Source organism: Leuresthes tenuis, unplaced genomic scaffold (assembly GCF_036924035.1).
Source record: "Leuresthes tenuis unplaced genomic scaffold, fLeuTen1.0.hap1 SCAF_9, whole genome shotgun sequence".
NCBI classification, from domain to species: Eukaryota; Metazoa; Chordata; class Actinopteri; order Atheriniformes; family Atherinopsidae; genus Leuresthes; species Leuresthes tenuis.
In genome coordinates, this window is record NW_027325363.1 from 31514838 (window position 1) to 31525638 (window position 10801).

The 10801-nt window shown below is 38.9% G+C and overlaps 1 protein-coding gene across 1 annotated transcript in view; it reads right to left on the minus strand.

The window, feature by feature from the left end:
- Nucleotides 1-10448, minus strand: part of smtnl (smoothelin, like) — a 43890-nt gene extending 33442 nt beyond the window's left edge. Inside the window, exon 1 of the mRNA XM_072393067.1 lies at nucleotides 9639-10448. Within this exon, the coding sequence (XP_072249168.1) occupies nucleotides 9639-10313 (675 nt within the window). The 5' untranslated portion in view covers nucleotides 10314-10448. The remainder of the gene's footprint in view (nucleotides 1-9638) is intronic.
- Nucleotides 10449-10801: the final 353 nt, after the last annotated feature.

Here is a 10801-nt window from a genome sequence, read left to right on the forward strand (position 1 = left end):
GCTTCCATTAGGTAACATTATCAGACAGCATGGCATAAATTTCCATTGTTATGCTGATGATACTCAGCTGTACTTATCTATGAAACCAGATGAAACCTACAGGTTGGTCAGGCTACAAGCCTGTCTTAAAGACATAAAGACCTGGATGACTCAGAACTGTCTGCTTTTAAATTCAGACAAAACTGAAGTTGTTCTCTTTGGACCTGAGCGCTTCAGGGAGAAATTGTCTAGTTATATAGTTACTCTAGATGGTATTTCCTTGGCTTCTAGTTCTACAGTGAGGAACCTTGGAGTTATTTTTGACCAGAATTTATCATTTGACGCACATATAAAACTGGTTTCTAGGACTGCCTTCTTTCACCTTCGTAATATTGCCAAAATCAGGAACATCCTGTCTCAAGGTGATGCAGAGAAACTAGTTCATGCATTTGTTACTTCAAGATTGGACTACTGTAATTCCTTATTATTGGGCTGTCCCACATATTCTCTGAAAAGCCTCCAGCTGATCCAAAATGCTGCAGCCAGAGTTCTGATGAGAACTAACAGGAGAGATCATGTTTCTCCAGTTTTAGCTTCTCTTCATTGGCTCCCTGTTAAATTCAGAATAGAATTTAAGATTCTTCTCCTCACATATAAAGCTCTTACTGACCGAACTCCATCATATCTTAAAGATCTCATTGTACAATATTTTCCTAACAGAGCACTTCGCTCCCAAACTGCAGGTTTACTTGTTGTTCCCAGAGTTTCTAAAAGTAGAATGGGAGGTAGAGCCTTCAGTTATCAGGCCCCTCTCTTGTGGAATAAGCTGCCAGTAAATGTCCGGGAAGCAGACACCCTTTCCACTTTTAAGATTAGGCTTAAAACTTTTCTTTTCGATAAAGCTTATAGTTAGGGATGGCTCAGGTAATCCTGAAACATCCCATAGTTAAGCTGCTATAGGCTTAGACTGCTGGGGGACCTCATCTGTCACACCTTTCCTCACTTTGCTCTCTTTTTCCCCCTGTTTAATTTCAAAATTGATTTTATGTACATGTGACATTATTGTGGTTATTAACCTATGTTTCCCTGTTCCAACAGATATCCTTTGAATGGCGTTATGGTGTTTTTCCCCCCTCTTTTCCCTCTTTTCTGTCTTCTCAAACCCCAGCTGGTCGAGGCGGATGGCCACCCTTCCTGAGTCTGGTTCTGCCAGAGGTTTCTTCCTGTTAAAAGGGAGTCGTTCCTTTCCACAGTTGCCACAGGCACGCTCAGGACGGGAGATTGGACTGAAGACACATTTCGGTGCAATCTGTTGGTTTCCTTAGCTAGGATATTAATTTTTTGAATTAGCTCTATATGAATTAATTGGATTATGATTACAATGAATTGAATTCCAATTGGCTTGAATTGGACTATATTACTTAAGTGCCTTGAGATGACAATTGTTGTAATCTGGCGCTATATAAATAAAATTGAATTGAATTGAATTGAATATAGTCGCTACTTGTGAATTCTCATTTTGTTGGACTCACACGTACGTAAAGAACACATACATAAAAGCCGGTTGATTTTATGCATGTATATATATGAACCATTTATTAAAATGACATGACTAAAGACATGAACCTCAAGACAACAGGAGAAATGCTTTGAATATGGATGATTATATAAGAAACACTTACTGAATTGAAAATAACTAAGGGGACAGGGTGGATGGATACCGGAATCATTCAAATAGTCTAGGTTTGTTACTATATGAATTCAAAGGCTATCAACTTGGGTTCATTTATCATTTTTAACAGCAAATTCACTCGACACCCACCGCATACCGTCTGAAATGTAAGAACAGGGCAGATCTTACGGTTAGGTCAGCTCCGAACCACAGGTAATCGCCAGCGGGTCCCACTGGGTCTCTTTCGGTTCCGCGTCTCGTGGCCTTCGTTGTGGTTGACTTTCAGGGACTGGACCGGTCGCTTTCCTGCGCTGGAGCGCTTCTGGTAGATTGAAGATGAACGAGTGGTGTGTCGGAATTCACCGCAAATAATGACAAAATTGTCCAAGGGTTGAGTTGGTTTTGGTTGCTGACCAACTCCGATGAGGTGAACTTAAATTCAACAAAGATTGACAAAAAGGTTGACAAGCTTAACGCTGGCTCCTTTAGGTGATCAAAAATAGGTGAGTATGCTGCAGCAGCAGAGTTTAAAACGTGCTATAGAGAGGAGACAGGATGATGAACGACTACAACATTCTTCTCTTTCTGTCTTTGTTCGGACCTTCTTCTTCCATCTCATCTTCCTCTCCTGCCATTTTCAAAGACTCTCCACCAGTCTCTCATTCCATCAATCTTAAAACTCTCTGCTCTTCATCTTCTCATCTGATCTGGACTCCTCTGTACCTTGAATATTCTTTTTTCTCTATTTTTCCTCGCAGTTTCCGGAGTTTGATTCGCGGAGGCGGGGCATGACATAGGCCTGCGTTACACTTTCAGCCAATGGTATGCCTGAAACTGTTGTGACGTCTGCCTGGGCGTATTTTGTAAGGCGACCTGCAACAAGGGTGCCTCAAAGCAATTCGACTCCTGCATTCCTCCGTCTCATAAATATTTGTTCAGAGGATTCTAAAAACACAATAACTTGTTAATATATAAAGGGTAAAGATATAGCATAAACTTAGGATATAAAGACATCAAAAACAACATAACATAACATAACATGATGATTATGAGTCTCAAAATTCAGATGGATATCTGTAATATTATGACGTATGAATAACGAACCAAACAATGTTATTTTCCTGTGTTAAACACGGAATACAATAAGAAACAGCTGAAGCATTAGTTAACAGTTGCATTATTTCATATAAATGTCCCATGTCATATGCAAGTTGTTGACTTAATTTTGGGTTTAACTATTCAGTACTACTACTCACTCGGGGGCAATGTGGCTTCATAAGCTGATTAGTCATTTTCCAAATTAATTACTTCTTTCGTATCCTTCCACGAAAGCTTGTGATATCACTGAGAACAGGAAAGAACTTATACAATGATATAAAGCACATTTAATACAGTTTCAAGATTCAGCTAAAAAGTGATTCTGGGTGAGATCCTTTTGAGAGCTCCATGCTGCGACTGTCTCTGGCTTGAGTCAGAGTCAGAGCAAACTGTCACCATTGTTTACTTTGACCCATATAGGTCAAACCCATATATAGGTCCGTTGTTTGTTCATCTTAGTTAGCACTAAGATATTAATGCATTTACCTAAATTTATGGCACAGGTCTGTGGAAAGAGGGACTGAGAAAACTCCCCCAAAATGCTTTCGTTGTTGTAAATTTCTCTTCTGTGATGTAGAAATCCCACATCTGGTATTTCCACACTGACCATCCCCACAAAAGAACGTTGCAGTCATTTAAAGTTTTAAGTTTGTATTAAATTCCACACTTGGGTTCGCTACAGCATTCAGAAAACTATTTTCTGTCTCACTCAGTGACCATATCAATAACGATGACAGGGATATTGGTGTCAGAAATCTAGCCATTAAGTGTAGAGCAGCTCTAAGAGGGAGATGGGGGAGGGGTTTAGGAGGGGGAAGGAGTAATAGGAAAGGAACAGAAGTCTTTATCATTGTAATAAACAGGCCTACACTTTTAATTCTGTGATGCAACCCTTGGTTCCCTTGGTTAATCTGTCGATTAAAGCAACGGAATCTGGAAAGTAATTACACCAAACTAATGTCAGATATTCTCTGTGTGAAGTAGTTATGACTTTTTAAACTACAAATTAAGCAAAAATAAGCATTAAATAAGCAAAAATAAGCAACAAAACATCTCTGGAACAAATTCAGAAATGGTATCAATATCTATTAACATCTCTATAATGGTGCTAACTAATAATAAGCATAAATTAAATACACTAGACCACTACCGACTGGAACTGCCGACTGGAATTAGATGTTTCTGGCTCGTTCCAAAGGTGTGCATCAAAATCCAACAAAATTCATGAAGGATTAGCCTGCTGCTGTCACGTTTTGAGTTTTGTTTTGTCATGTTTTCAGGTTCTAGGTTCATTTCTGTCATGTTTTTTCCCCTGTCTCGTTAAGTTTCACTCAAGTCACCTGTTTCTGTTCCACAGCTGCACCTCCCCACAGTACTTAGTTTCCAGGTTCAATCATGCCATTGCAAAATCCTCACTTTACCTTTCATGCCACGTTTTTTCCACAATCTCGTCAGTCTGCATCTGGGTCCTCCCTCAACCGCATCACACCTTGATAGCTGCCATCTTTGCCTTGTCTTACTTACGATACAGTATATATATGATGGCACCATTTGCTCCCTTTTGTCTCTGTTCTTTGCAAGATCTCTAAAGGAGTTTAAATTTGCTCAAAATTAGCGATTGGCTGTATTGCAAATTTTACAGACCTTCAGAAACTGTTTTAGTTCAGCAAGTTGATGAAAAATAATCCATCCATACCCGCATAATCCAATCAAATGTTGCAGAGGAGTGGGAGAGTAGTTGAAAAAGACGGTACAATAACTTAAAAACTGAATTTCTTGCATGAGTGTCACAACACTGATGACTGGAAACTAAAACTGTATCAGTGTGGGGTCAGAGCAAAGACACAACTATACCATCTTTGAGCTCTTCAAAATAAGAGCTTTCATTCTGTCCTGAGATTGGGTCAACTCATCATTTATAGTATGAAAAGGTGGCTGCTGCGTTACTTTTACATAATCCAGATAAATGTATAATATCATAATAATAAATGTAAATGCAGTGGTGGAATCTGGAGTGGTATAGGTGTGTCTATGAAAGATATCGGAGGGCAAGAGAGAAAATTAAAATATTGTGCGTTTCTGTAAAAGAAAACAGAACTGAAGACATACATAGAATAATAAAGATTTTATCCAAAAAATATTTAATCTGTATGATTTCAATTCTATAGTTGTTTTATAGTTGTTGTAAAGGCTCTAAAGGAAATTTACTTATTGATTATTAGGGACTTTCAGATTAATTTAGTCAAGATCACTCTTTTCAGAATGATTATTCTGACCAGTTACAATTATAGTGGCTATTTAGTGATTTATTTTTGGCAGTAAAGCTCAGTTTTAGAACCTCCCTGCACTTCCATGTGCCCACTTGAAAGCTGCAGCAGCAAGGACTCCGAACAGTATATTACAGGGCAGCACTGATAGCAGACAGGATCTTGATAAAAATCAAACTAGTTTGAAAAGGAGGAGCTGGGGTTGAGGCGGGTTGCAAAGCAGCTTACACATGAGAGTGGCCAGGCTAGCACAGTTTAGGCAGAGTACTCTGTATGTGATTGTGGGCTGGTGGTGAGATCAGTTGATGCACTGATTTGTGGGAAGAGCTTTACTGTGTAGCCTGCCTGAACAAATGCTATTCTGGATTTCAAGTTCAGTGTACTGTCAAGGTGAACACATTGCTTCTCAAAATGTAAAGCTTTGTGTCTAAAATTTCAATAGGGTGAAAAAATCCTTAGTTTAGAAGTAAACATTAGTTGAGGTGAGATAAGGATGGCAGGTGAGGACGGGCAATGAGGAGGAGGTCTACCTCTCTACCTCTCTCTCTACTCACTTTATGAACTCCCAATGAAGCACAACATCCCACACAATGGTCTATTGAGACGACTGCTTTGGCACTGTTTTTAATGACAATGGTGCTGTTTATAGATATGTGTGTATATGTTTGTGTGTGAGAGAGAAAGAGTGTGTGTTGGTGATTAGAAATGTGGAACAGATTTAGGAACAGAAAAAGAAGAAGACAAGGGGACATTGTTTAGGGTTTAGGTATCTGTCCTAATCCTAATCTCAGCTCATTCTTGCTGCTGGGAACCATTGCCTCTTAACAAACCCACAAAAGCCTTCCAGATGGAAACAAGCACACATCCAAAATCACAGTCTTTCACACAGCTGGATTTTTATTCAAGCATTTTTATGTGAATTCCACCATAATGAATCAGAAAGACTGCAAATTATGACAAAACTTGACATAAATTGAAAAATGTGAATCATAATCTTGAACAGGTAGTTTGAGAGGAGTAAACAAGGAAAATACATAAAATGTATTTGAACTCAACTTCATGTTTAAAGAGTAGAACATAAAAAGAAGGCTTCTTTTCTCACAGACAGAGTTCATTATTAACAAAGATATGTGCTACAGGTGTCTTCCTGATCTGAACAAGATCCTACTGACATGCTGCAGGTGTGTTTTGGATGTGAAATGAGTATGTGCAGCTTTTTTTAACGGCTTGGCAGGTGACAGCCATGGACCAACAGCTGGAGCAAGCTGAAGGACAGACACACCTATACACATCTCTCTGTTCCTGATAGCGTCAGCTCAGTCTTGAGCTGTTATGAATGCATGCAGTGTATGTGTGTGTTATGTCAGTAAGACCTGTTTGAACAGTTAACTGAACTTTATGTACTGTATCTTCCTCATCTCTAACTGACAGACAGATGAGGATGTGCACGGAGAGCCAACTGTAGTTATAACTGCAATTATTAAATTAAAGCAACAGCAGAAATTTAGAAAAAAATCCCATAAAGCTAATTAGGACAGTGCAGAGCAGAGAAGCAGGATATATACAACAAACCTTTGTGCACACATATGTAGTATATCACATTATTTTGTGATCTGTGATGTTCTGGAGTGGTGTGTTTAGCTGAAAGCAGGGGATCTCCCACAGCAGAAACACAGAAACAAATGTATCCTTGTGACGTTTTTGCTCTGACCGCATGATTTCACAGAAGCTATCATTCCTCCCTTGTATCCACCACCACCATTAGTTTGGTAATTACAGATGCAGGAGGAATGTGCCTTCATGTGTTTCAAACATATTTGTGAGCATTATGGAATATTTATGACTTTTCATACTATAAATTGCATGAATACATAGCAAAAACCATAACAAGCTAAAGATATGTACAATTATTAAATACAAAGTATATGTAAAAGATTGTTGGCTTATTTTTCATTTAGAAAAAGATGTGATCCTCCTTGATACAGTGTTTACAACTGAACACAGTCCAATGACAATTTGTATTCAGTCATTTCTTTACTAAAAAATATTAATGTACTAAAAATATATTAATGTAAAAATATTAATGTAAGTAAAATAATTCTGTAGAAATACTGACATTATACATTATTTGTATCAGATACAAAATAACTTAGAGGGACACCTTGTCCCTACATTTCATGAACTAGCCACTTAATATCTGGTTCATTACATTTAGGAGGAAACAAAGTATACATTTGGAAGTTGGAGGGCTTGTGTTACACCAGACCCTAAATGTAGTGCTTGGTGGCTAGAAAAAAAATGTGCAATGTATGTTCGCAATAAAAAATTTTCTCTTTTGTGACTTTTTCACATTTTGTTTGTTTGGTTGCTGTTTATGAGACTGAGCTGTAATGTTATGAAGCAGTCTATTCATAACCTGTTCACGATCTTTTCCTAAATCTAAACAATTTATTATAATTCTTAACCCGAACCAAGAACTTTTAGTGCCTAAATCGTGTTACCTAAATGGGAGATTGGCTCGAAGAGAACTTTTGATGCAATCTGGTTTCCTTAGCTTGGAAATAATTTTTGAACTTGCTCTGTATGTATGAATTGGATTAATTTTGAATTTAATTAATTGGATTTGATTGAATTGGATTATGATTACAATTAATTGGACTCTAATTGGCTTGATTTGGACTGTATTATTGAAGTGCCTTGAGATGAATTGAATTAATTTTAACCCTCCAGCTGTGTTGCTAAAACCTAACCAAGCAGGGGGTGAAATATTGATTGAAATTCTCTTAAAATGAAACCACGAAAAAATATATATATATTAGTTACGGCACAGTGGTCTTGAACTGGAGTGTCATGTTTACATGTCCTGTAACTTTCTTCCACACGGCATCGTCTTTACTGATATGTTTGTTACCAAAGTATAGGTTTTCAAAAATGTTATTTTTAGCCAACAAATGAGAATTTGGATCAACCTTATCTGATGACAAGTCTCTTGTTTAAATATTTAGAAAGACTAGACAGAGTTTACTGTCTGGAAGTAAATTACTAAGTAAATTTATGATTAGGAGGAGGCAAGAAAAACTATATGTTCGTCATCAACAAGCTAAATGATGATGCAACCACAGGATGGAGAAAGGCCAGGAGACACCCAGGAGACTGGTTTCATTAGAAGCAAGACAAGTCAAAAGTGGATAGATGGATACCAAATCCATGCTCCTTATGAACCACCTGCTTCCTGGAAATTACTCAGAAACCACATAGCAGTAAAACTTGACTCGAGTTGTCTGGTCACAATTGAAGAAGAAGAAAAATCCTCAAAACTGGATTTGTGTGGTATGAGCAGGACAAAAACGGCAATGACCAATCAGATCCTACATTTCACAATGCTGATTTCACATATTTGGTTGAAGTCTGAAAAAACACTCTCCACACTTGCCTCATTTCCCATGAGGCTCCTGATTCATATTACTGTACTTTATCAATCCTTAAGCATCCTGACTGAGGGCTATTGTGCAACAGCAGTGACAGAGACGGTGTCTCCGATGACATATCCACACATCCACAGCACAAGAGCACTTTCAAACTCACAATTTGTCTCTTTACCACAAGAGCTATTGCAAGAGACTATACAGTTCGATTTTAGCAGATGACGTGCTAGTACTGACTGTCAAAAAGGAGATCAACTTGATAATACAATAATTTTGTGAGCTAAAAGTAATTAATAGCCAAAGCTTAGCTAACAGTTAAAAGACAGCCAAAATTTATGGCTGGAATAGATAAAAAGACATATGGATCAACGGTTATCATAAGTAAGTATTTGACCAAAACTTGTGGTAGTCAATGCCAATGCGGAAATATGTGATATAGTGACAAAAAAAAAAAAAAACTGATTTCAAATGTACTTCCGTAAAAGTAAGAGTTTGTAAAAATGATGAATAGTAAATGCCCAATGATAAATAATAAGTATCCATACATACATACATACAAACATCAATTTTCCATACCCGCTTAAACACATTCAGGGTCACAAGTGGGGGAGCCTATCCCTTCTACCATCAGGTGAGAGGCAGGGTAAATTCTGGATGGGTTGCCTGTCTAGCACAGGGGTAACACATAGATGGACATAGCAGACAATGTATGATCACATTGACACCTAAAGTCAATTTAGAATCACCAATAAACATATGATGCATGTGTTTAAAGGAAGTCGGAGTACCTGAAGAGAACCCACATGCATGGGAAGTCTATGCAAACTCCACACAGAAATAACCCAGCTGATATTAAGTTAAAAAATAAATTGTTGAAATAGTTAGCTGAAAGCAAAGGATTAAAAGTTTAAATATTTACCTAAAAGTTGCTTATAGATTATTGAAATAATCTGTTATTGCTGATTAATAGTTAAAATACAGTAGCTAGATGTTACAGATTACAGAATAGCTGGAAAAGTATAAAATCATGCATGAGATAAATCTCTCAATTTCCAGCTTCTGAAAGCCCAGGTGACGGTAATTCAAATGCCCCCCCCCATCAGTAGTATGACTGGTGGTGTTAAAAAACATTAAACAACGGTTTTGGGAAGCAGTTAAAGACTTTGTATAACTCATAAATAAACTTATGATACTCACATTGGTCTTGCTGTACAGAGAAAAGGTGGCTCGGCTGGAGAAGCGGGTGATGGAGGGGCTGCTGCTGGACCCTGGGCTCATAACCATAGAGGAACCTCTGGTGCCAGCAGGGGGACTACTGGAGCTCGGGGAGGATTGGAATATCACAGGGGGTGAGGAAGAGTTAGAGTGATTGCTGATGTCATTGCATGTCTGTGTTTGGCTTCTCAAATTGGAAGTCTGGATGTGGATATGAGTCTGGCTCTGGGTATGAGCCTCACCCTTTCCATAGATCACCTCCTTTACATCCTGGTGGTTCTCGTGTATGTCATGTAGGTCATTCTTGTGGTTCTGACTGTGACTGTAGTTACTGTTCAACAACGCGCTCCTGTCACATGTGATGCCACTCAGGAGCTCCACTTGTCGCGTGAGAACCTCCAGCTGACTCCTGAGCTGCCGGTTCTCCTGCTGAAGCTGAGCCACAGCTCGTCCAAGGGGGCCACTCAGGTTGGTTGTCTCCTCCAAACGACGTTCCATACCAGTCTTAAAAGTAGTGACATCAGCATGGATCTTCCTAATTGCATCCTGGAGTGTGTCCTCACAACGGGCCAGGGCTGCACATACTGTCTCCCCCTCTGGAGAGGGAGATTGTGGGTGACACAAGTCTCCCATCTGAGCCAGAGTTGAAGCTTCCATTGGCACAGCTGCTGCCACTGATGACCTTTGGTGTTTTTACGTTAATGTGTTTCAGGGAAATCCTACAGGACAATGTCTTTGGTCAGTGTGCTGAGGGTTTAGCTTGACGGGGTGGGTACGGATTACAAGGCTTGAGAGTTAGAGCTTGCAGATTTGGGGGGGGGGGGGGGGGTGTCAAAAGTCTGTTCTGTGTTATACTCCCTATGCTTTGTCCAGAGAAAGGATGTCCTGTGGTGCGTTATCTTTGGTAAGCTCTGCTCTCTAGAACCAGTGACTCAAGCTGCCTTCTGAAAGTACAAAGGAGACGAGATCGTCAAACGCTTAAAAGATCCACTGATTTCCAGATTGTACATTTTTTTACTCTGTGGACAATCCGAGACAGCAACACAGAGATAAGGCTCTGCTAAATAATTTCACAATCAATTTGAGAAAAAAAACAAAAAAAAAACCCAGCTGTGTGAAGCGCAATGGGAAAGCGAATGAGGAAA